Source organism: Staurois parvus, unplaced genomic scaffold, assembly GCF_062004578.1.
Source record: "Staurois parvus isolate SC_StPar_1 unplaced genomic scaffold, SC_StPar_1.0 ptg000439l, whole genome shotgun sequence".
NCBI lineage: Eukaryota > Metazoa > Chordata > Amphibia > Anura > Ranidae > Staurois > Staurois parvus.
This window is the reverse complement of record NW_028318235.1, coordinates 8,276,550-8,304,363: the sequence shown is the minus strand read 5'-3', so window position 1 is coordinate 8,304,363 and position 27,814 is coordinate 8,276,550. Positions and strand designations below refer to the sequence as shown.

The window sequence follows — 27,814 nt, the reverse complement described above, 5'->3', positions numbered from 1 at the left end:
ATAGGCCCTTGTACCCATCAACATGAGGGCAAGGTGCTATGTCAGGGGTCCTGGCAAAGTACCCACCCAATATCAAGGGCATGAGGTCTGGTATCACTGTTCAACACATTCCTGTCCAGCAAGGCTACATAATTGGAAAAAGGCGTGGTAAGAGTATGGTATGGATTCTGGCAGTTTTTTCCTTTTTTTTGTTGCATGGGACACCCCTTAAAATCCTTACCAGACCCCCATCAAGTTTTTCATCTAGGATAAGGGTCCTGTATAGATGTTGAGGGGAATCTGAACTGCTTTGTTTACAAACAGGAAGAAGAGGCAGGGAAATGTTATTTATTGGCAATTTAAATTGTATTTTTTTCTTTGTAAATGTCACTTTTGCTTTAGTACATCATACATGTGTACCACTGTTCAGGTTTCACCGAGCATTTTCTTTTTAAGAATTGTGCATTTTTCACTTTAAGCCCCACTGCACAGCATCTTTTATAAAATGTTTGCAGTGGTACAGGTCCCCCCTGGCCACTGTCAGCTCCCCATGCCCTACCTTTAACAATCCTTTGCTAACTAGCCTTGAAAAATAAGAGAACTGATTTTCAGGATTTGCCTCCTTTTGACTTCAATGGGGTTTGCATTACAGTTCGCTATTTGCAGATCTTTTGGATGTGTTTAATGAAAAAGTCTGTAAACCGAAACCAAGCAGATTCACCTATAACATAGGGCGCCTAAGCATTAATGACCTCAGGGTTATGATATTTTCAGAACACAAACCAATAAAAACAAAAGATAAGTGTTGTTCTGGTCTTCTTATGTTTAAAATTGTTGAAATGTTGAAATTGTTAGAGCCTACCAATAGCCAGCTTTCACAGCTAATTTCTCAAAGAACAATATATATGTTGTACATATGAAAAGAAAATGTGATAAAACAGAGAACTACAAAAAAGTAAATGGACAAATGGTATTAATAGGGAAGAGATAATAAGGTCTTTCCTAAAAGAAGTGGCATTCCTAGACATAACAGATGGAAGATCCAACAAAAGCAAAGAGCAATAGACATTCAATAATACGCAGGAAGGCAGAAGGAAGAAAAATAATATCCAAAAAATAGGGATAATTTCCTTCACATATTTTTAGCAAATTTCTGATATAATGTTTCATTTCATTTTATGTTCTTGGTATTTTATTTTAATTTACCGTATTTTTCGCTCCATAAGACGCACCTGACCATAAGACGCACCTAGGTTTTAGAGGCGAAAAACAAGAAAAAAAAATATTCTGAACCAATGGACTGCAGACACAGTACAGGGGATGACCAGAGACTGCGGACACAGTGCAGGAGATGACCAGAGACTGCGGACATACTACAGGAGATGACCAGAGACTGCGGACACAGTGCAGGAGATGACCAGAGACTGCGGACACAGTACAGGAGATGACCAGAGACTGCAGACAGTACAGGGGATGACCAGAGACTGCTGACACAGTACAGGAGATGACCAGAGACTGCGGACACAGTACAGGAGATGACCAGAGACTGCAGACAATGCAGGGAATGACCAGAGACTGCAGACAGTGCAGGGAATGACCAGAGACTGCGGACACAGTACAGGAGATGACCAGAGACTGCGGACACAGTACAGGAGATGACCAGATACTGCGGACACAGCACAGGAGATGACCAGAGACTGCGGACACAGTACAGGAGATGACCAGAGACTGCAGACACAGTACAGGAGATGACCAGAGACTACAGACACAGTACAGGAGATGACCAGAGACTGCAGACAGTGCAGGGAATGACCAGAGACTGCAGACAGTGCAGGGAATGACCAGAGACTGTAGACAGTGCAGGGAATGACCAGAGACTGTAGACAGTGCAGGGAATGACCAGAGACTGCAGACAGTGCAGGGAATGACCAGAGACTGCGGACAGTGCAGGGAATGACCAGAGACTGTAGACAGTGCAGGGAATGACCAGAGACTGCAGACAGTGCAGGGAATGACCAGAGACTGCAGACAGTGCAGGGGATGACCAGAGACTGCAGACAGTGCAGGGGATGACCAGAGACTGCAGACAGTGCAGGGGATGACCAGAGACTGCAGACAGTGCAGGGGATGACCAGAGACTGCAGACCTTTGGGGAGGGAGGGGGAGCGGGTACCTGAATTTGACAGGTACCCGCTCCCACTTCCGCGGAGTTGTCCTTCTCTCTTCTTCCCGGGCCGGCTCCTGTGACAGCCGGGTGCCCACTGCGCATGCGCGAGAAGCGCTGCGCTTTGTGAATGGCCCGGCGCCTTCTGGGACCTTTCATGTGTCCCAGAAGACACCGGATCATTCACAAAGCGCAGCGCAGCACATGCGCAGTGGGCACCCGGCTGTCACAGAAGCCAGCGCGGGAAGACTGTGCAGCGCTGGAGCGAGGAACAGGTAAGGCCCTGCAGGAGAGAACAGCTGAGCGGCCAGCCCGGTATTCTGACATGGTGGCGGCAGAAATACCGGACCGGCCACTTTATATTCGCTCCATAAGACGCACTGACATTTTCCCCCCTTTTTTGGGGGGAAAAAAGTGCGTCTTATGGAGCTAAAAATACAGTACATTCTTCTTTGGTTTGTTGAAAAATAATTCTCATAATATCTTCTTGACAAACATTTTCTGTAACTGCAAGATGTCAAACAGAGAGGCTTCTAAGGCTAAAACATGATGGATCTATATACAGGTGTGCCCAAAAGAACTTAGTATTACATAGTCTGGCTGAAAAAAGACAAAAGTCCATCCAGTTCAACCATTAAAAAAAAAAAAAGTTATAAAAGTTATACTACACCCACAGTTGATCCAGAGGAAGGCAAAAAAACCCCCCAGCAAAGCATGATCCAATTTGCTCCTGCAGGGGAAAAAATTCCTGCCTGATCCCCCGAAAGGCAATTGGATATTCCCTGGATCAACTTTACCTGTAAATGTTAGTAACCAGTTATATTCTGTGTATCCAAGAAAGAATCCAGGCATTTTTTAAAGCAACCCACTCAGCTGGCCAGAACCAACTCTTGAGGGAGTCTATTCCACATTTTCACAGCTCTCACTGTGAAGAAACCTTTCCGTATTTGGAGATTACATTTCTTTTCCTCCAGGAGTAAAGAGAGCCCCCTTGTCCTCTGTGATGAGCTCAGGGTGAATAGCTCTACACCGAGTTCACTATATAAACCACTGATGTATTTATACATGTTGATCATATCCCCACTTAATCTTCTCTTCTTAATAGAGAATAAATTCAGTTCCTCTAATCTTTCCTCATAGTTGATCTCCTCCATGCTTCTTATCAGTTTGGTTGCCCTTCTCTGTACTTTCACCAGTTCCCCAATGTTCTTTTTGTGAATTGGTGCCCAAAACTGAACTGCATATTCCAGATGAGGTCTTACTAATGATTTGTGCAGGGGTAATATGATATCTCTCTCTCTCTGGAGTCTATACCTCTTTTAATACAAGAGAGGATTTTGCTCGCTTTAGAAACCACAGCTTGGCATTGCATTATTAAGCTTGTGATCTACCAGAACTCCCAGATCCTTCTCCACCATTGATTCCCCCAGTTGTACTCCCCCTAGTATGTATGAATCATGAATATTCGTAGCCCCCAATTACATAACCTTACATTTATCAACATTAAACCTCATTTGCCACATAGTTGCCCAATTAAACAGTGCATTGAGGTCAGGGTACACCACTGACAACCCTAGACCATTCAGAGTATGAATCATTTACCACTACTCTCTGAATACGATCTTTTAGCCAGTTTTCTATCCATTTACATACTGATTTTTCCAAGCCTGTAGACTTTACCTTACACATTAGCCATGTGTGGGGAACTGTGCCAAACGCTTTTGCAAAATCCAAGTATACCACGTCCACCGCCACCCCTCTGTCCAAGGTTTTGCTCACCTCCTCATAAAAATAAATCAGATTTGTTGGACAACTTCTGTCTTTCATGAATCCATGCCGTCTGTTGCTTAAAATATTTGTTTCCAGCAAGAACTCATCTATGTGGTCTTTTATTAAACTCTCCAGTATCTTCCCAACTATAAAGGTTAGACTAACAGGTCTATAAATACGTTGGTAAAGATTTTGACCCCTTTTTACCTTACGTCAATCCAGTGGTACTATGCCAGTCATTAAAAATTAGAAACAATGGCTTTGAAATGACAGAGTTCAATTCTTTAGGGACCCGTGGGTGTATGCCATCTGGTCCAGGTGCTTTATTCACCTTTATTCAGTCTAAATATTTTTGGATCATATCAATTGTGAGTCAATGTGGATCATCTGGTGCTGTGTCAATACCATGTCCATTATGGACAAGAGCTCCCCCATGCTCTTTGTATACACAGAGCTGAAGAAGGTATTTAATAAATTTGCCTTTTCTTTGTCTCCAGTCACCCACTCTAGATTATTTTGTAAAGGGCCTACATGGTCGGACCGGATCTTTTTACTATTAAAATATTTGAAGAATAATATACTAATATATGTATAAATTGGTTTATGAATAATGACTAGAACTTGAAAGGGATATATTAGTCTCTACTTATTGATGCATGTATTATGAATAATGCAATATGCATTTATTTTATGAGAGTATATACAGTATGTTGTTTATTGATGTAATAGGTTAATGCATGCATTTATTGATAAAAAAAGAAAGTACTATTTTTTATTTCTTGATTAATTATTTTTATAGGACAATATTAATACATCATCATGTATATTTTTGGGGAGATTTGAATTGTTGCCTTCTCTTACCTTATCGAAAAAAATCCAACAGAAGATGTTTTATTGATTACTTTTAATTATGTATTTCCATTGCGTGTGCTTAGAGGATGTAAGCATTATTAGTAAGTCATTTGGATTACTATGGGTTTTTTTTCATTTGTTCAAATTGTAATAGGATTAATTTACTAAAGGGCATTTAGGCTGTTCACATATGAAAGTGAAGTTTCACTTTGTAAGGGAATTTTGTCTTAGCCAAGTGATTGAGGTGAAAGCTCTGCTAACTTAAATTGTCTAATCACAAGCAAAAATCCTGTTTTATTAACTTTCATTGCACACAATTGGATAGTCTTTGTAATGTGAATGTTCACCCCACTTATTAAGCTAAATGAAAATTCAAATGCAAAGTCAATATTCACTTTGCAGGGTGAGCATGATCTGCTTCTTATATAGTGAATTTTTACTCTATGGTGGTGTATAGTATCATATTGGTTATTTGAAGTCACATTGGTGCAAGCTGTTTTGTCTGTTCATAGCATCACCATCAATTTAAAGCACCTGCACCAGGACCAAATAAAATAAAAATGTGATTCATTTTTTTAATCAAAAGTTTTTGAGCTATTATATACGTTTGATTAACCATTCCATAACAGATTGTTTCCAGTATCTGGGCATTAAAGGCTTGGCAACCGTAAAAAGAAATAAGTAGACCCAGGGATCAGGTATAAGATCCTCGGTCATGATATGTTTTTAATAATATGTTACTCTTTTCCAATATTGCTGGACAAAAGAAGATTTCTATCATATATGACCAATTAAGCCAGTCTTCCATAACACAATGGTTAAACCTTGGACAATATATCATGTACTAGGTGAGAGATCAAGTCAGCTTGACAGGAAAGATCAGGGATACACGGATTAGCTGCACTCTTCTCAGACTTTATTGTACACTTCTCATTAAGAACATCACCTGGTGTAATACAACAGGACAAGGCAAGATTGATGCATTTCATGCACTGACAATGCTTAGTTGTAACCTGGTTACGATTAAGCACATTTGGAGCGCAAACGCGTCAATCTTGCCTTGTCCTGTTGTACCCCACTATGTGATGTTCTTAAGGAGAAGTGTATGATAAAGTCTGAGAAGAGTGCAGCTAATCCATGTATCCCTGACCTTTGAAGTATGGTTGGTGAGCCAAGCTAGCACCTGTGAAGACTTGCACAACCAAACAGCTTTCAAATTATCACCTGGAGCAGCGTACATCTATGTTATATCAGCTTGACAGAAGTTTGAAATGTTATTTTGTTGCTGTGGTGCATATTATTATTATACATTATTTATATAGCGCCAAAAGGTTTGCTCAGTGCTGTACATTATAGTGGGGGACAATACATGAGACAATACAGTAACAAGACAAAACACGAGGGGTTCGAGGGCCCTACTCTTTCGAGCTTACAATCTAGGAGGGAGGGGATAGTGGTACATGAGGAAGTGGCTGTGGGGGATGGAGTAGTAGGAGGAGTGTAGATCAGCAATTAGGTGAGGGTGGGGTAGGCTTCCCTGAAGAGATGGGTTTTCAGGGTGTGCCTGAAGGTGAGGAGGGAAGGTGATAGTCTGATGGATTGGGGCAGAGAGTTCCAGAGGATGGGGGAAGTCCTGGAGAAGTCCTGCAGTCGGGCGTGGGAGGTGGAGACCAGGGAGCTAGAAAGTAGGAGGTCTTGTGAGGAGCGAAGATTACGGGTAGGGTGGTATTTGGGTATCGGGTTGGTGAGGTAGTTTGGGGCAGCGTTATGAATGGCTTTGTATGTCAGTGTTAGTAGTTTGAATTTAATGCAATGGGCAATCGGAAGCCAGTGGAGGGATTGGCAGAGGGGCTGGCGGATACGGAGCGGTTAGTAAGGTGGATGAGTCTGGCCGCTGAGTTCAGGATAGACTGAAGCGGGGATAGTCTGTGATGAGGTAGACCGGTGAGGAGGGAGTTGCGGTAGTCGAGTCGTGAGATAATAAGGGAGTGAACGAGTTGTTTAGTATTGTCTGGGGTTAGGAACGTACATATTTTGGAGATGTTGCGGAGATGGAGCCTGCATGAGTTTGCCAATGATTGGACATGGGGTTGGAACGACAGGTTTGAGTCAAGAGTGACACCTAGGACTTTAGCTTGCGGGGTGGGAGTGATGGTGGCGTTGTTGGTCGTGATGGATGGGGTGGGGTGGGGGGCATGAGCTGGGGGGAAAATTAGGAGCTCAGTTTTGCAAAGGTTCGATTTGAGGAAATGGAGCGACATTCAGTCTGATATGTCGTTCAGTAGGTGTGCGATATGGGCGGAGGGGGTGAGGTGAGGGATGGAGAGGTAAATTTGCGTGTCATCGGCGTAGAGGTGGTAGTCGAAGCCCTGGGAGTGTATCATTTTTCCGAGGGAGGAGGTGTAGATGGAGAAGAGAAGGGGCCCAAGGACAGAGCCTTGGGGGACCCCAACAGAGAGAGGGAGAGAGGGGGAGGTGGTGGCGTTATAGGTAACGCTGAAGGAGCGTTGGGATAGATAGGAGGAGAGCCAAGAGAGAGCAGAGTCTCTGATGCTGAGGGAGTGTAGTTTATTAAGGAGGAGGGGGTGGTCAACTGTGTTGAAGGCTGCGGAAAGGTCGAGGAGTAAGAGGACTGAGTAGTGGCCATTAGCTTTGGCAGTTAGCAGGTCATTAGTGATTTTGAGAAGGACGGTTTCGGTGGAGTGTAGGGGACGGAAGTCAGACTGTAGTGGATCGAAGAGCTTGTTGTCAGTGAGGTGGGTGCTTAGGCGATTGTAGACCAAGCACTCAAGGAGCTTGGAAGTGAATGGCAGGAGGGAGATGGTCTAAGGTTGTTCAGGTCGGTGGGGTCCAGGGAGGGTCTTTTGAGTATGGGAGTGATGTGCGCGTGCTTTAGGGGGGAGGGGAATGCGGCAGTGGAGAGGGAGAGATTAAAGATGTGGGTGAGGGAGCATAGGATGGAGGTGGGGGGTGAGCGGAGGAGTTCTGTGGGGACAGGGTCAAGGGGGCAAGTGGTGAGGCGGGCTTCTGAGAAGACCTTAGTGACCTCCTCAGTGGTAACAGTGCTGAAGGAGCCAAGTGTTGGGGAGGATAAGGTGTGCGGGATGTTAGGTGTGGTGGGGGGCAGGGCGTTTGTGAGGTCAGAGGAGGGGAGAGTTGATGGGGTTATAGTGGGAGGGAGGCTAGGTGGGGAGGTAGGTTGAGCATTGGCGATGTCCTTACGGATTGCATCAATCTTGTTTTGGAAGTGATTGGCAATCTCGTGGGCGGTGAGTGAGGTACTGGGTGGGGGGGAGAGAGTAGAGAGTTGAAAGTGGAGAAGAGTCGGCGAGGACAGGTGGAGAGGGTGTTGATGAGGGTAACAAAGTAGGCTTGTTTGGCGGCATGGAGAGAGGAGGTGTAGGTGAGGAAGGCGGATTTGTAGAGGGAGAAAGCTCGAGGGGATCTGGTTTTACACCATAATCGCTCCAGCGCACAACTGCGTCATTTAAGATTTTTAGTGTGGTCGTTCTGCCAGGATTGAAGTGGTCGGGGTCTAATGCTACGTGTAGTCAGGGGTGCTAAGGAGTCTAGGGCAGCTGATAGTGAGTCGTTGTACGCAGTAGTGGCCAGCTCAGGGCATGACAGTGGGAGGATACTGTCGTACAGACGGTCAGCTGCAGAGTGGAGAGGGGCCGGGTTCAGGTTGCGGAGGTTACGGCTGGTGATGGTTTGGGGTATGGGGGGGGTGTTAGAGGACGGGGAGATGGAGAACGTAATGAGGTTGTGGTCAGAGAGAGGGAAAGGGGTGTTTGTGAGGTCGTGGAGGGTGCAGAGATGGGAGAAAACGAGGTCCAGGGTGTTCCCGTCGGTGTGGGTGGAGGACTGTGTGCACTGAGTGAGTGAAAAAGAAGAGGTTAGGTGGAGTAGTTGGGATGTAGCCGGGTTGTTGACATTGATAGGGATATTGAAGTCTCCAAGGATGATGGTGGGTAACTCAGAGGAGAGGAAGAAGGGTAGCCAGGCGGAAAAGTCGCCAAGGAAGCAGGATACGGGTCCAGGAGGCCGATAGATTACTGCGATCCTCAGAGGGGTGGGGGAGAAGAGTCAGATGCAGTGGGCCTCAAAGGAGGAGAAGGATAGAGAGGGGGGGTTTGGGAGGACCTGGAAGGTGCTCAGCAGTGACAAGAGCATGCCGACCCCACCACCTCTACGGCCGCTCGGTCTGGGTGAATGGGACCAGACGAGACCTCCATAGGAGAGTGCCGCAGGGGAGGTGGAGTTAGTGGCTTGGATCCAGGTTTCGGTGACTGCTAGGAGGTTGAGGGAGTGGGAAATAAAGAGGTCATGGATGGCGGTGAGCTTGTTGCTTGCATATGCATTTTATATATATAAGCCCATACACACTTTTGTATTTTTGGTGCAGTGAAACTGAATTAAGATTGCATGATGAGATCTGTGCCATTATAGTCAATGGCAACCGCATGAACAAACCGCAAAGAAATGAATTTTACTGTACATTTTAACAACTCAGATCCCATCATGCATTTTGTGAAGTGTGAATATTATCTACCAGAAATAAATTATTTCATTCAATCATTGGCCAAGATAGGGTGTATTTAAAAATTACTGACTCCCTATTACTGACGATAGGGTTAAATGGTTAAGTCCATTTAGATGTTTCTAAATACTGAAAGGTCCTGATTTAGACAAAGGTGATGGATGTTAAAGTGTGTTTCCACCCAAAACTTCTTTTCAGTTTTCGGGAAAGTTTACAACCTCTACTCAATGTTTAATGCAGCCTAAAGATCTACCGAGGAGGGTCACCTCATTTCCTATCCCACAGACAACATTGACAGCAGCTTAGGAACGGAGATGAAATCTCCAACAGGGCCACAGACAGCAACAAATATATTTTTTTGATCTTAGTAGCTTAGGGTAAGGTTAGTACCTCATCATCTTTCTTTTCTGTCTGTGTCCTCAATGATGATTTTCTCTCATCCCCTGCCTTGATGAAAATGTTATCACCAACACAGAAAGCGGGGAACATTAGACTGCATTAGAATACTGACAAAGATTTTAGCCTTTCCCCTTCTACACAATGAAAATACATTTTGGTTGGAGTTATACTGTAAACTTATCTGAATTCCAAATCCTAAAGCTGTTTTACCCAAGTCTGAGTAAAACAAAAACCTAGTTTACCCTGGCTCCAACTTGTATAAGAGCAGTGCAAAACAGTGATTTACAAAGCATTTGAACCGCTTACTGTATCTGAGCACCTCAAACTAAAAACACTATTTAATTCATTTTTAATATTCAAACCAAATTCACCTATACATCCATGTCTCCATGCTTTATTTTATTGAGAAATCACTTTAAAAAAACAGCCCTCTAGTATTTCTAGCTGCATCCATCTTGAGAAAGAGTAGATGATTCATGTAGCATTTACTTTCTGGAATCCCTCCGCCCTTTGCTCAGACATGCATTGTGGTGCACTCAGCTGAGAAAACCACTCCCCCTCTCCTCCAGATGAAATTAAAAAAATGCCCACAAAGACTCTAGGGATGTGTGACATCATTTTAGCCTAGGTCAGAGACCAGGAAGCAAATAAAAAATGTCAAAAAAAGTTTAAAACAAGTAGATTTAATAATGGGCAGGACAGTGGCTAAATGGTTAGCACTTCCGCCTGGCAGTACTAGGGTCGTTGGTTCGAATCCCAGCCACGGCACCTCCTGCCTGGAGTTTTCATGTTCTCCCTGTGTATGCGTGGGTTTCCTCCGGGTACTCCGGTTTCCTCCCACACTCCAAAGACATGCTGGTAGGTGAATTAGCTCCTGTCTAACTTGGCCCTACAATATGTATGAATGTAAGTTAGGGACCTTAGATTGTACACCCCTTGAGGGTTAGGGACTGATGTGAATGTACAATATATATATATGTAAAGCACTGCGTAAACTGACAGCGCTATGTAAGTACCTGAAATAAATAAATAAATATACCTTCCTATCTTCCTATCTTTAAACTATCAGAGAGTCTTCAGCGCTACTTGAAGCCTGATGAAAACCTGCTAGCAGCTCGTTCAAAACACAGTCAGCACTTCCATTACAATCTGTGTTTAACGTTTCCAAACAGGAGCTGAAGGGGGCTTTAAAACCATCAAAAAAGATGCTTGAAGCTTTCTAAAAGCTTCATAAAGCTGTTCACACTGTTTTATGCAAGCTGGTGCCCATGTGATCTGCTCCTTTGGAGAGAACTACTGTGCCATATCATTCATTCAAATGTGTCAAGGCTGAATTTACACCATTCACACATTAGTGCATTGTTGTGAAGGTATGTTCCCCCAAAAAATGTCATATGAGGTTTCTTGTGCATGGGGGTGCAGAGAGATAGAGGAGGGCAGGTTGTTTTTTATTAGACTCTAGGGGCCCTAGGGATCTACAATATATAGATGAGCAAATCCAGGCAACAAGAAAAGCCAAGGAGTAAAATGTCAATGATATCCAAAGAATTCTGCAGTTGGGCTAAAATCAGAAAGTTCACTAACTCAACTGAAGTTTTCTGTAAATCCACTGCAGCTTGATAATAAAGAGCACATCACATGTGGCATAGGTGTATGTATATTTGAAACCTCTGTCTTCTAACTTTCTCTCACTGCTTGTGATCCATATAATGTCCAAGCAAATAAAAACTATAGTATTTGCACAAAATCTGTGAAGTAACAAAAATGTGTCCTTTTGTGCCCAAGTTCACAAAAAAAAAAAACCACAACATGCTCAAAATATACAGTCCTTAGTGATCAACCAATTCATGATTAGAAATTGACGAATGAAAAATATCTTTAATAAAATAAAATTAAATAAAAATAGTAAAAGTCATCTTACTCTCTTACTCTCCAAAGCAAAGACACTGCCACCTCTGATATCCAACACCTTCACCCGTGTAACAACAGTTGGATACTTACCCTCATACATGGACCCCTTAAATTACAGGAGGTCATAGAAAGCCTGTGAGGTGTAGCATCAAATCCCAGCAAATAAGCCACCGCATTGGAAGGTTTCACAGACTCTTCCTTTTTCACACATTCAATTTTCACTACCTCCAGCTAAAATGGACTTTTCCTCTCAAGCAAAGAATGAAATGGAACATCTTGTGCTCTCTTCTTATTACTATTTTTTGAACAAATAAAATCACTTTTAAAACATTTTTGTGCATTTATCGTAAGTGACTTTAATATTTTAGTTCATACAAATGAGGGTAAATTTAATAAAAGAGTCTATTAAACATGCAACTCTCTATGGGAAAATGGCGCTGAAAGTAAATAGGGTATAGTCCACAAGAAAATATTTGGTTGTAATCTTATGCCACATTTTATATGCATTATTTCTGGATACTGTATCTAACATATATAGGAGAAAATCAATATGTCAATTTTAGGAGCATGCTATGATTCAGTATAATTTAATAAAAAAAAGTCAGTGCACAGGAGCTTTGCTCCAAAAAATTGGTGTTAAGTTATCTTCTATTGCTAGAACTATATAAGTAACATGCTGCTGCCGAATCCCACTCCCCTGGAGAAGTACTGAAATGCGTTGGAAGGAGTTTTTTTCTTTTATAACACAAGGGACTTTATTTTGGATTGGATGTGTACATATTAACTCAATAGTCTTTTGTTTGAACACAAGATTTATTGCACATATTACAGCACTGTACATCATTTGGGCAATAGGATTATCATATAATCACAGTTTAAATACATTAAAGTAGAGCTGCGCTAATTTTGGAATTTTAGTTAAACAATGCTTTGAATGGCATTCTGTGTGAGCAGCTACTAAGAAGTTAGTATCACAAGCTAGGGTATTTATGAAGGATCAGCATCCACAGTGATGCAAAACACCTCTTTCTAATCAAGCCCTCCCAACAGGATTTCAAGCAGCTCCACCCACCTGTGTGATGATATCACACATATGCATTACATCCTACAAAGGACTTCCTCAGAGGCTTACTTTTGAGAGGAAGAGACTAAGATTAATAGTATTCTTTTATTTAATTGAATTTTATTATACATACAATGTTTTTCATGTGTTAATTTCCATTTGTGAATTGGTTGATCATTATTGGCTGTGAAATTGGGCATAAAAGGACACATTTTTGTTACTTCACAGATTTTGTGCGTGTGCTTTAATTTTTTGAGCATTGCTTGTACATTATACGCATCAATATATATGTATAGAGAATTACATTTTATATAGGGCATTTCTATATGTCTTTATTTGTTGGTGATTGTTTAAGTGATATGAAGAGACATATAGGTGTTTGTTTTTAGTTGATGAGAAAATTAGGTAGAGTGCTGCACTTATATTGATACATGATCATTATAATACTGACAAACCTCTTGCAGGAAGGCTATGTAAGTGTAAGGCCTCTTTCAAATGGAGGTTTCGATCGGGCCAGCCTGCCCGTTTTTCAGGCAGACCTAATCGGAACCTATGTTCTCCTCTATGGAGTGGTGGGTGTAAACAGACGTGTTCATTTACAACCGCCGATTTTCAATTCGATCTGCAAAAAAGAGACGGGTGGGGATTCGTCTGTCGGACCAGATAGCTGTCTGACAGAAAATGGAAAGGCGGTCCTTTTCCATCCGACCACCCATAGAGGACAGCGGGCTGTGTCTGTGTCTGCTCTGCAGCAGCAGAGCGGACACAGACCTGTCATCCGCTTGCTCAGCAGGGACCAGCGGAGAGATCCCCCCTGAGCAAGCGAGTCTGCTGATGGGTCTGCTCCATGTGAAAGGGGCCTTACTGCACCCATACATATGTTGTCTTATTTCTGCAGTACAGCAACATACAGTTTTCTTGTAGCTGCTTCTTTTTTAGCGCATGCACATTTCATACCCTAGTGAACGCAATGGTACTTGTTATGCTATAGTTTTTTTATAAACATATTGCAAACTGAGACTGCAATTCATTCATGGAACATGACTATAGGCTTTACCAAACTAGTAAGGCGATTACAATTGATGTGTCTATCCACGCACTCAGTTATCAGAAATTTCTTCCTGCTCACGTGCATTTCCTTTTGTGTACATCAGGTTGATATCAATATACACTATATTGCCATTGGGTCACTTTGAGGAGCTCATTGAATTCAAGCGTGGTACCTGTGCAATAAGTCCATCTGTGAAATTTCCTTGCTACTAAATATTCCACGGTCAGCTGTTAGTGGTATCATAACAAATTGGGAGCAACTGGGAACAACAGCAAGTCAGCCACAAAGTGGTAGGCCATGTAAAATGACAGAGTGGGGTCAGCACGTGCTGAAACGCACAGTACGCAGAAGTCTCCAACTGTCTGCAGAGTCAATAGCTAAAGACCTCCAAACTTTGTTTGGCCTTCAGATTAGCACAACAACAATGCGTAGAGAGCTTCATGGAATGGGTTTCTGTGGTAGAGCAGCTGCATCCAAGCCTTACATCACCAAGTGCAATGCAAAGGGTCGGATGCAGTGGGGTAAAGCATGCCACCACTGGACTGCAGAGCAGTGGAGATGAGTTCTCTGGAGTGATGAATCATACTTCTCTGTCTGGCAATCTGATGGACGTGTCTGGGTTTGGTGATTGCCAGGAGAATGATACTTGCCTGACTGCATGGTGCCAAGTGTAAAGTTTGGTGGATGGGTGATAATGGTGTGTGCTTGTTTTTCAGGGGTTGGGTTTGGCCCCTTGGCTCCAGTGAAGGGAACTCTTAAGACGTCAGCATACCAAGACATTTTGGACAATTTCATGCTCCCAACTTTGTGGGAACAGTTTGGGGATGGCCCCTTCCTGTTCCAACATGACTGCGCACCAGTGCACAAAGCAAGGTCCATAAAGACATGGATGAGCAAGTTAGGGGGGGAAGGAACTTGACTGACCTGCACAAAGTCCTAACCTCAACCCAATATAAATCCTTTAGGGATGAATTAGAGCGGAGACTGTGAGCCAGACCTTCTCATCTGACATCAGTGCCTGACCTCACAAATGCACTTCTGGAAGAATGGTCAAACATTTCCATAGACACACTTCTAAACCTTTAGGTTTAAAGGCTTCACACTTTCACATACTTTTTTTTTTTATTAAATAATTTGCCTTTACCAGTACTGAGGAGGGACCCCATACTGGGTACTAGTTCTGGACTGCGGCACATTTTAAACAAAACTACTTCACCTAGCTTGTCTGATTTCCCAGTTATTGTAAAAACTAATTTACATAACAAGATGGTTTTTCAAATACATGTATAGGTCTGATCTAATTGATATATATACATATTTGTACTATACTGTATATGATTTCTTCATCTAAATCCTATATTATATATGATCTTAATTATTTAATTTTTTTAATAAAAAGGGGTTCAGCATCAAAAAGGTTAAACCTTCTAAATTAGAAAGGTAGTATCAAATGCTTGAAAGGTGTGATCAGCTAGTTAGGACTGACAAAATGCATCAGATGAAGCTTGATGAGAACACCACTGTGTTTAGGTTTGTGGTTGTGAATTTAACTTTGGGTTACTTTAATAAAATTTCAGATGCACTTATATCTTACTATTGGTATTTGTCCTTAGTTTTGCTGGGCATGTGGCTAAAAGAGAATTTTGTTGGCTGCCGTTAATGATCACTTACACTGAAAACTGCTCGCTTCCTTGCTGACCCAATAGCTTAAATGCTTTCATTGTCACTAATCAAGCATGTAGATCAGGAGCTACCCTCACTTGCTGGTAAGCCTGAAATGATCATCTTGATCCTCTTGGGAATCAGAACTTAATGCTGTTGACAGATATGCACTTTATAATGTATATGTCAAGTAATGATTACTCAAGATGAGTCCGTTTAAAATTTTTGCCCAATGGTTCATTCATGTTCACAAGTATTATCTGCAGTATTAAGTGTAAGATAAATTGAACCGACAGATGTAGATAAATTTCATAAGGATGTGGACAGTGAAACAACAATGTAAACCATAGCACCCACTCATCATTTAAAAGTAGTCAGAAGAGTAAAAGGCGACACCTGACAGATTTCTAGGCAGGCTATATATTAATCTCTGCCTTGATATACAAAGTCTAAGTCAATTTTACAGAAAGCTATACACTAATACAGTTATGTTCTAAATATTATCTTCTTTGTTAGCATTTAAAAGTCTTAACCTTGACTTAACTGTAATAGCGTGAATGACATTTAAATGCAGAATCCTATTTATTAATGTGCTTTTTGTTATTCACTCATTTTTTCACCTTCCTCTTACAGTTTTCACAGAGTTAACAACAGCCACATGTCTTTAAACACCACGGATGTGTTAAACAAGACTACTTTGTATGGGACATTACTAAAGCAAAACAAACATATTTCCTAATAAGACAGAGGGACAGAGTAATGTTATTTTATTTAATGAGCAAGAACAGATTGCTTCACCATGTGGATCTGTTTATGAGATTACAGTATATTGAAATGAACAGCTAATGATCCACTAATTTATTCTTAAGTGCTAGGAAATAACCAAATTCTATTTGATGTCATGGTGACTTCTGTTCTTTTAAAGGTGGGTATAATGTCCCACCCCACACATCTGTCATCAATATGATCATCACATCTACCGGAATTGAATACAGCGACAAGAGTCTACTACAGAGAGAAAAAGTAAGAGTAGACAAAAAATTAATCAGGAAGATTTTTGAAATTATGGTAGATGGAAAATGTGTCAGAAAAACAAATGTAGCACAGGAAGCAAGATGCGAAAAAGTAATTACGCCAAATTAAGAGGAAGCCGTATATGTGTTTAAAATTACAGCTGACCAAAACTAAGGTCAGAAAATTACATATTAAAAACAAATTACATTTTAATTCATTTATAGGCTGCAACATTGTTATAAATCAAACAAACGTATACTACGTAGGTATGGAAAATTAAGTAACAAAAACCTCAATCCAAGTCTATATCTGGCTGTAATACAAGCCCACATTAAAATTCATGGAAAGACTATAAACTGGTTACCCAACTGGGATTCCACAATTTATGTCACAAAAATTGTTATATGTGAAATACAACCTGTACACTGATCATCTATCTTGGAAGCTAAACAAAACTGTACTACTGCTGCAATCATTCCACATAAGCAGCCAGCACAATTCCTGGGCGTTTTGTCTTTTGAATCAGCTTGTGTGATGTGGCAGACAGCCTCTGTAGAGCGGCATTGAGGTGGATTTCTTATACAAAATGTCTCTGTCTTCTATTGCTCTTTGTAAATAACAATACATTCGCAAAGATGAGAACAGCAATGGGTGCATGGTATGGTCTGTAACTCATTACTTTCCTTAGACATATATAATATTATATTGTAGCTCTGTGTTATATGATATGGGAACACTAACATACAGACCTGCTACCTGCTCACTTACTTCTTACAGCATAGCATAGTATGTATATGTTTGGTTGTTATTAACAGTTAAGACGCAACCCAAAATGCCTAATTTTCAGCAGCCATATAAATTCAGTAGTTGCCACTGCATGCATATCCAAGAGAAAATGGGCCCGTATGCTCAGCAAAGCATGAAGTACATATAATCCAAAAGTTTTATTTCGGTGTTTCCACAGACTCATCTTCCTCAGGTTTATGCCTTGTCTAACGTTTTGAAACTTCAACACTGTATGTTCACTACTCAAGACCCATGAGTGTTGATATTTTGGATTATACATAAATATAATTGCTGGCAATTCATCATTATTCACTCCTTTTGTCACTATTTTTTCATAGACTAGCTCTTTTAAGCAGCAATGGCCGGTAGTTATATAGTTAAATCAGAAAAAAAATAATCTCTGGAAACATATGTGCATGCTCATTGTTCCTGTACCTGTAGGATAGTGCAGAGTTACTAATACAGCTGTCGCTATGTAGTGCCAAGTATTCATTGGGCCAATTTGGCAATGCAGATTGTAAAATATACATATTAAGCTTTACTTATGAATTTCTGAATTCATTTTTTATAGAGTAAATAACAGTTAAAGCTATGAGTAGACATACAATTTTACAGTGAGTGTCCACAATGACTTCTTAAACCAAAAGAAACCATCTGAGTAGCTTGTATAGGTCCCGAGTATATTAAATAAAGTACACAAAAATGATTTACAGTCTACATTATCATAATTACCATAAAGAATGGATCTGGACAGCTGAATCTATATTGACGCTTTTTGGCAACCAGTGACTAGACTATCAATGTACCTATCTCTGATATTGAATCAAGATGGAATGTAAAATCATTTTATATCTAGATAGAAATGTGATGATATGATATATATCCTCTTATGGCTGTTCAAATGGGTTACATTTGTGATTCTCACCTACATAATGGTATAATTCCTATGTATTGATGTCACCAGCTTACCACCTAATCCTCATCTAACACCAGCATCATTCATTTTGGTGATAAACTGCATTTTGTAGCATGTTTCCACATGTAGTAAAGTGTCTATTTATGTCTATGGAAAAATTGAGTTGTCATTAACAAAATGCAGATAGAAATATTAGGCACGATGGCGTGTATGCTTTTATTTTATCACTGAAATCTGCTTATGCATGTACCCTATGTAGTCTAAATGACAGCTCTATTCATCCATAAACATAAATAGAGCCTGTCATGAATACAGAAACACAGATACAACATGCACACACATACAATTTCGCAGGTTGCGGCTAACCATCCAACCGAACATGGTCTTAAAAAAAATACCTAATTTACCTATACGTATTTGCATACAAAATCTTCACTATAACCACACCAAGCATTTAAACTGCCAGGAGCATACTGGATAATAGTAAGAAGCAAAAATACAATTGGTTTATGCAGTTGCTTATGGTGTAGCCAAATATTTGTTGATAATTTAACTTTGTAGCATTGCATTGTTCCTTTACCATGCAGCCATCAACGTTGTTCTGTTTAAAACGTTTCTTTTTTCAACCTGATGGTATTCTAATTTCTTGGGTTTCACATCAAGCATGGGCATGATTTTCTGGTGTTTTTAAACCAAGCTTTATATGCTCATGATCTTGAGATACTTAATGAGAATCTTAGGGGACAGGAAGAAGTGAAATAGCCTCCAGAAAACAAAGCTGGACAAGAAGCCACATTTTCTGTTGGTCAATTTAGTTAGTTCCCCATTCATGGTTTGCATTACACAATTCTACAAACAAAATACTGTACGTATATTATGGATTTACAACATGTTTTCTATGTTTGGACAGTCTCCTAACGACTAGCTATCACATAAAGTCATTGTTATAACCCTAACAATGAGACTAGGAGGAACACCTTCTTTTCTGTGAGCTGATTTTCTATTTCTAATACCCGTCGCAATGTTATTTACAGAAAATCCAGCCTAGGTTACTTTCTAACATCTATGAAACCAGCATAGATATTGTTACATTTCCAGGTTGTCATTAGATAAGTGCAGAATCCCCAACAATTTATTCAAGGATGAACACCAAAGATGGCACTTACTACTTGTTATCGTGCGGTCTTTATAGCTTAACAAAGTAAAACTTGGGGATTGATTTAAAAATGTGTTTACACAACTTTCAGAGAAGACTCACACATTTTTAATTGAATTGCTACTGAAAAGTGTGTGAATCTCGAGTGAATGTTGTGTGAATCTTTTTCAAAACATTTTTAAATAGACCACGGTAAAAGTTTACCCTGCAATAAAAATAAGAATTTATGTTTAATATTTAACTTCTTTATTTTTATTTGTAATGCATTTGAAATGAACTTCCTGATAACCATTTTTAGAAGTGATTGTATCCTCTTTCAAATCTTTTGCAATTTTAGCACATTTTCTTGAGGTTTGATACTGAAAAATGCTAGGAATTTTAGGTATATAAAAGAATATTTTTAGCTTAAGAAGATGCTTTCTTTGACCAAGATAGTAAAAATGTTTCAGAATTTCTTAACATTGACACAATATTTTTATCTCTTTTACTTGCCAAATGGTATTGCTCCAAATCCAAAGTCTGGAAAAACATCACTAAGATCTATTTTTAGACCTAATCTCTAAAATGTCCTGAGTGCATGACTTTTAGTAGAAAGAAATATTTAAGATTTCATAATGAAAATGTTATCTTCAATATGATGAATAAGTCAAATGGGTCGAGGAAATTAAAAGGATAAATACAGGTGTTCCAAGCAAACTGCATTTTTGAGAAGTTAATCATGCTCAAAATAAATGACCTGTGGGGATATTATTCCTAAATGAAATGATATTACTTCACTAAAATCCTGCTTTATTATCTCTCACTTAAGTTTCTAAAATAAAAGCTGTCTTTTCCCAATCATTTTTTTCCTATTATCAAACCTGCACTGAAAAATTGGTTGCTATGGAGTAACTTAAGTTCTTCTTTCCGATGACTTGATAAATGAGACTCCTGAAGTTCATCATGAAGATAAAGAGGGCACATGTGTTCATAAATGTAGGTTTTAAGGTGCCAAATCTATATCAGTATGGTCTGGTCCTACACTAATTGTTATGCCAATTTGCAAAGGCATAAAATATGCTTATAAACTTTGAGTTTCTAATCTTTTTATAATTATCGATCCACAATGGATTGGGCAATATGTACCCATACTCTCTTTTCTAGACTGTCAAAATCATTAGCAGTCCTACTATTTGCCAGTATGAATTTAAAATATGTTAATAGCTTGGTTTTACATTATGGATAGCTAGGAATAGAACAGCTGAAAGAAAGTCACCATATATATTTATGCAAAAAGTAGCAAGTCACAACTATACAGACAGGCAATAGCTAGTAAAAATCTTGCTGGCGCTGTGCTGGCGCTGTGCAAGCAATGTTACGCAGATGTCACCTGACATATCAGTTTTAAGCTCTATAATGCAGAGAATCATGTTTCAATTTTTTAAAAGTTATTCAGAAATCCAGTCTCTGTCAGTTTATTGCTGACAAAATGGTGTAAATTGCTCTTATCCCATGTTTGCAACCATTTTTATTTGATGCATAAAAAGTTTTTTTTTCCTGTAAAATGCCTTACTTACAGATGAAAATTTTCACCATTATCTCAAAAACAGCCACCATAAGGAGCACTGCTGGCAAAGTAATGAATACAAGTGGAAGGAGCTGTGGGTGGGTCCATTTTAATAGAATAAAAAAACATATTTAAGGTATGGTTCTGCAATGAGTTTTTACAAGTTAAGCCTCCAAGTGCAAAATAAAAATGCCAATGACCCAAAGAGACCTTTCTGAAAATGTCTTTGCAGTCAATATAGTTTACTGCATGTTGCAAATCATCACTTTATTGATCATGCTTCTATATATGCAATGCAAGTTGGACATTTTGGGGTTGATTTACTAAGACTGGAAAGTGCTAAATTTAGGACAACTGTGCATAGTAGCCAATCAGCTTCTAACTTCTGCTTGTTCAGTTAAGCTTTGACAAAAAAACTGGAAGCTGGTTGGTTTTAATGCAGAGCTGCAGCAGATTTTGCACTCTCCACTTTTAGTAAATCAACCTTTTTTTTGTGTATATCAATGTTATGAAATTTTAAACTAAAAATACCCTATAAACTGTTCATTGAATTAGACAAATGTATTGATGGTATGATTATCTGTTAATAAACAGTACAATTAAGAAAATACATATAATAATACATACAAAATACATGTGTTAATACATTTCTATGTCTTGAAATTAATCACTATACATAACACCTTCATTATTTTATATATTCTTAAATATATATTGCTAACAGTACAAAGTAATATTAGTTATGCTGAATGCTTCATTTTATTAGTTTTAAAATCTTCTATCCTATTTCGCCTCTCAGTTTGGTTAGTTAAGTAGTAAACCTTTCCTTCTTTACATCCTTCCATAACTGTTAAAAACTGTTGGCGTGTTAACAAAAGATGTACAGTAAAATGCATATTTCATCAAACTGAAATTAAAACAGAGTTTCACAGGTAGATGGTAACTGGCAGTTAACTAAGGAGTTAATAAAGACATACCTCCAATCACATTTATTTACACCCAAGTGCTGCTGATTCACTAAAGGAGTGTTTTTTGTATGCTGGCTAAGCTAGCCCCTGCTAACCTTTGCTCCCTTTAAAAATGTAATTATGTTCAAAGATGTTTTTACCTTTTTAAATTTCCCCTTAACTAATTGGGTGTTTGAAAAGAGCACAGATTTGCTGGGCCAGCAAAATATACTTATATAGTAAATGAGTGGCATAATATAAGAGCAACATTTGTATGAGAAAGGATCACCCCCAAAGCTGATTATAAACAGTGCAAAGGTATGGAGGGTCACAGTGTTGTTACTGCATGAGAGTTTTTTTCCAAACATTATAAGAAAATAAGCATCCACATTGCTTTTGTGCCATTCTAAACTTTTTATTATGTGTTCCTAGCAGACATTCATAGTAATACATTTACAAACAAAAAATATATATGTTTATATGGTCAACATTTTGTCCCTCCTAGATGTACTGCACACTCAAAAACATGCCTAATTCTGTATAAGATGTACTTTCGCTGGAAGTATTAAGAACTGGTTAACAGTCATTTTTAGGTTACACCTAAATGAAAACTGTACAAATCAAATTAGTTAGATTGTGCTTCATTGCTGCAACTTTGGCTAAGGCATTTCAAACAGGAAACCCAATTAAGTAAAAAAAGTAATTTCCCCTCATCCTCAGATGGGTATTTAAAGAGAAAGTAGATTACTTGCCTAGTAAACCTTTAGCAAAGCATACTCTAAATATTGATACTGCGTGTTTAGCATGGGCATTGTATTGTTCAAAGGCATTGACAAGATCATTTCAAATAGAGATTACCCTACTTAGTTGGAGGTGTTTTTTTTAATGAAAAATTGCAAACCATATTTTTTCCAGTTTACCCCACTTAGCAGAATACACAACAAGCACAGCAGAACACAGATCAATTACTAGAAATATTCATTATTTTTACCTATTTATAAAGCTGTCATGGGTAATTTCTTTGCTTATTTTTGCCATTTTTTTAAAACTAATCCAGGGAACTATAATTGGTAATTAGGTTTTACTAGTTTAAATACAATTTTCACTGGTTTTCTGTTTTAAAAATGTCGCCTATATTTTATTTAATCCTAATGCTGGCAAGATCCAATCATTTTCGTGTAGGGATGCTGGAGAAAAAGCTTGATGTGGCATAATGTTGTTTGTTTGTTTGTTTGTTTGTTTGTTTGTTTGTTTTTGGCATACTTTGCCTTTAATATCTCTTTTACCTTTAGATATAGTTTTTTTATACCGTACTTCAGTGTTGCACCTTACAATGTCAAACATTTGGGGGAAACACAAGTCAAATTACGCCCCGAAAGAGGGGAAGCGTGGATCACGGATCAATTATTTTTCTAGTCTAGGTACACAAATTCTGTCAATGTAGGGTGGTCATGTCCTTAAGGATTTAGTTGAGTGCACTGATTTTGCACTGATCCTGTATGCACTAAAATGTCCATTTTCAGGAGAAATAATAGCCAGGTAAAAAGGCACTTATAGATGATTACTATACATGTGGTGGAGGTTAGTGCCCAGTTCAGTTATATGACCTTAATCCACATAAATCTCTAAAGTTTAAGCATAGTAAAGGCACTAATGCACAAGGGTTTATGGTAATTCTTTATAGAATGAGCAGACTGCTTTGTTACCCAGCATGCATATCTACTGGATAGTACACGTTGGGTAAGTAACCTATATGTGTCAACTTATTTCCGCTAAAGCAGGAAAGAAGAATAAGGATCCCCTGAAAAACTCCATTCTACTTATTTCAGATACCAACTGTTGGCTCTGATCTAATATGATTCTCAATAAATAAACTGCTAAAGAGTTGTAAACAATTACATTGTCCTACAGTTTAGCACTGTGCATGTGTACTTTAACAGTGAATTCTGTTCAGACTTTCATAATTGCACTGAATATAAATTTGTAGGCCAGAAATTAAAAAAAGCAAAAAATCTTCATTAAATATGCTCCTATGGGGTGTTTTGTGCACATGCACAGAACTTGTATACAAAGAGAGAATGAATTCATAGCAATATATCTTAAACAATGAAATGCTTAGTCAACATTACAAATAACACCAGGGTCAAAGACTAACACTTCAGTAGTCAGGAATGCAATGGAAATGCTGATTAAATTGTGAAACATTATTTTACCTATAATCAATGGATGTCATATTTATGAAGTAGTTTTACTTATTTGCCTCATCGGCAAACCAATAGACTCTAATAAATAACATACGATTGCAAATCCCATCTGGTGCCACTTTGGACCAAAAGAAAAAATATCTTTAATTTGGAAAAAGCATCCAACTTCTGTTCAAGACTTTTTTTGTATTGTGAACTCTATGCAGGTTTCCTAATGATGAAACAAGGCAATTTAGAAACAGGGAGATGGTTTTAACAAGTACAAGATGTTTTTAACACGTACAATTCTATGTGACCCCAGGTCTGCTTTGTTAAACTGATTTTATTACAATTTCTTGGTCACTGAGCGGCAGAGACCAGACCACTTGTTAAAGTGAAAGAAATGAGAGTAGTTCCAGCAGTCTGTACTTACAGTCAGTACAAACGTTGACCTGAAAATTAAATTAAAGTCTTTTTCAGTATTCATTGACACAGATGCTGGCCAAAATCACAGTCAGGCCAAATTGGTGGCTGAAATTTAAAACGTAAAAGCACTGCCTGCATTATTATATTTCCTTTTATGTATATAGTTAAAGAAAACAAGTAATTCTAACACCCTGGTAGGCTACGTCCCTCAGCAAGTAATATGTAAACATGGATCCATACAGTAATGTAAATTGCTTAGTTAAGGTTAAGTTGAGCAATTCCTGCCAAATCCTCAAATTTTCTCTTATCTCCCAAAAAAGAATCGTCAATTCAAATGATCCTATCACAAACCGCAGATTTGTTACTCTAAGATTGTCACTGAATTATACTTGTAGTATCTGTAATCACAAATGACAGAGTAGTTGAATTCATTCTCAGACTTAAACCACAAATTAAGTGTTCATCAATTTTACTCACTGAGACCATGAAAAATCTAAAACAGAAATATAATTTTTAACTAACACATTACACTTGCCAATGATAATGTTTCAAACACATGTATGAGCTGTTTTGTGTCTTAGCTGGACTGTGAAGGGAAGGTATGTCTAAGTTTATGGCTGTACAACATGAGGGGCATGCAATGTCACAACTCTAATTAGTGAAATCACTTACAAAATGAAACTCCTGAGATCTACAAAAACTATTTTAGATAGGACTGGCTATATATTTTCCTGCCTTTGCATCATTGCAAATGTTAAAACAATGTTTTAATGCATTAAGACTGTATAAAAATGTTTCTTATAAAATAGTCTGAAACCATTTTTCTAGGCAAAAAAAGGAAAATGCACCTTTATGTCGCTAGCTGTGCAGCAGATGCAAAAATATTTTATGTAAGCTAGGATTAGTAAGGTTTATACTGAACATTTTGCTTGCTGCATAGATCAGTATACACACACACATGCAACATGGCTGCAGTCTGTTCACATGTACATTAATTTGGCAATAACTACAATTTTTATAGAAGCATAGCAATCTTTAAGTGTCAACTTTTCTACAATCTGCACAAGTGCATAAGGTTTCATTAGCTTTCATTGGTACGCTGCAGATATGCTTTGCCTTTACATGTAAATTTCTTTTATGCTTTTCATAATAGCAGATCCTCTGACTCTGATGTGTTAATGATAACAATATGATACCTCAGCCAAGCATTATTGTTTCTTAAAGGCAACTCGTACAGCACCAAACACTGGTTCAAGTTGCACAACAATGTTTCCAAATTTAAACACCATTCATAAAAGGCACCCCAATAGCATGTTACCAGCACCAGACCAAATAACATGCTACCAGCACCAGACCAAAACTATCACAAATATATATATATATTATAATATAAAACAATACTAAAATGTCTACTAAAAATAGTTTTCTGCCATAATTTGTAATCTTCCTTGCTCGTAACAATTTTAACAAAATTAAATAAAAATACCTGCCCTACATCCTTAAAGCAGAGGATTATATTTTGCAGAATTCTAAGTAAGAAACATGCACATTTTAAGTAATTGTGTATATTATGATAAAAAAAATTATTTAATTTTCAAATCAGTGCACAAATCATACAATCCTCACACAAGGATAAGGTAATCTAATCCATCTATGGCACAAATTGCACTTTTGCATATCTGCATTTAATAAGAGAGAATATTTCATATGCACAGGACGCACGCATACAAAGCATTCATTAAACATACTATGCCAATTTCAGTGTTTGGAAATTATGAGGGGTGCACAGAGCCCATTTATGAACCTGCTATGTGTCAAATGTGAAGGATGAATGAAGAATGAATGAATGAGTGAAAACAGTGAGCAGCAGTGGGACTAAGCAGCAGCTTCCTAAAAAGCCTTATTTGCTTCTCATCATCCATGTCCATGCTACTTAAAACTGTTCCCCATTTATTGTTCCAATTAATATGTTCCTGCAGGCAACAGCTTACCCTTCTTACCAAGAACCTCAAGGAAGATTACATTTTCTGCTTTCCTTCAAGCAAGTCAAATCAGGAATTCACACAAAAACTTCCACATTTGTTTTTTCTGCAGACCTCCTTTCCATCTCCTGTGCATATGAACATCAGTTGGAAAAGTCGTATTGAACCCGGATCTAACTGACTTTTTTTTGTTGTTGTTGTTGTTTTGTTGATACACGTGATTTTGCTTTACTTAACTAAAAAGCAAATCTTATAGCTTTGTATATTTTCACTATGCCTTAAAACAATAACTTCAGCATGCATTTTAGAGGCACAGCGGAAACACTGGCAATTCTCAGGCAGAAGGATTTATGTGGACGTACCTTTTCAATTTAACAAAGTCTGTTGAACAACTGCATTTGCCTTCATATGTTCTAAGCTTTACTTAAACAGCTGAGAGCTGTACCACTACTGTTTATATGTACAATCTCGTATCCGGTGCTTTCATCTTTATCTCCATTTTATGATAGGAGAATGGCAGTTTATTAACTTATTTATTTGGAAAGCATTAATACAGTCCACAACGTTTTACCGTTAAGTTAGAACACATAAATGATTTTGAAATCAAAACAACATATACGAGCTAAAGAAATAAATAAATATAATTCCTTTTAATATATCGAATAATTAGTAACTCATAACAGAAAAATAGCTATATCTGTCTGCAGAGATTATCTAATGTACAGTAAATGCTTGTTAAATGCATAGTAAGTTCAAAGCTATCATTTTTTTTTTTGCTGTGGTCAAAGTATCATAGCCTTTAAACTGCTGTTAAACCTGTGCATGCATTTACCTAAAAGACATACAAAGAATATTACTTACGAGTCAAGGAGTTCACAATTAACATGCATATCCATGGGAGCACTAAAGCGATCATATTTCAAGGGTTTTTGAATACACTTGAGCGCTTTAAAAAAAAAAAATTCCACCTTGAATCTTGTAAATTCCTGGAGATTTTTTTTTGCTTGTAGGTACTGCTGTAAGGAAGTAGCTTGTCTATGAGGTTTTACTATACTATAGGTTTTTCAGCTTGTGCAATGGAAGCAACTGAAGCATATAAAAAGGAAACCGACAGCTTGCAGGTTATGGAAAACCCTTTTGCAAGTCTGAGCAACTGAGAACTGACAAGCTAAATATGCCTGTAGTCCCATTCATTTCCCCGCCCACATTGGTTGCCAAAATTACTAAGCCCTACAGAACTGGAGAAGGGATTCTTTACTATTCCACCGCTGCCCCCTTTTTGTCATTCCCACTGTTTTTACTTTTTACGTCTGCTGACATTTCCTGAAATTCTTTTTTTTTTTTTTTCCTTACACTCATGCTTCGTAAAAAGAAAATCAGATGTGAGTCACGGTAAGGAATTGTCTGCGTTGTTAAATGAGGTCATTCAGAACATCACTGCTCCTGCCAAAGTCTAATGTGTGTCAT

At 38.6% G+C, this 27,814-nt stretch overlaps 1 protein-coding gene across 3 annotated transcripts in view; it reads right to left on the bottom strand.

Moving 5' to 3' along the window:
* Positions 1 to 27,607, bottom strand: part of CRLF1 (cytokine receptor like factor 1) — a 171,336-nt gene extending 143,729 nt beyond the window's left edge. Inside the window, exon 1 of one of the 3 annotated variants that reach the window (XM_089687846.1) lies at positions 27,209 to 27,607. In XM_089687846.1, coding sequence (XP_089543972.1) covers positions 27,209 to 27,263 — 55 coding nt within the window. In that variant the 5' untranslated portion in view covers positions 27,264 to 27,607. The remainder of the gene's footprint in view (positions 1 to 27,208) is intronic. The other 2 variants (XM_089687848.1, XM_089687847.1) reach the window with 2 other exon arrangements.
* Between the last annotated feature and the right edge of the window lie 207 nt (positions 27,608 to 27,814).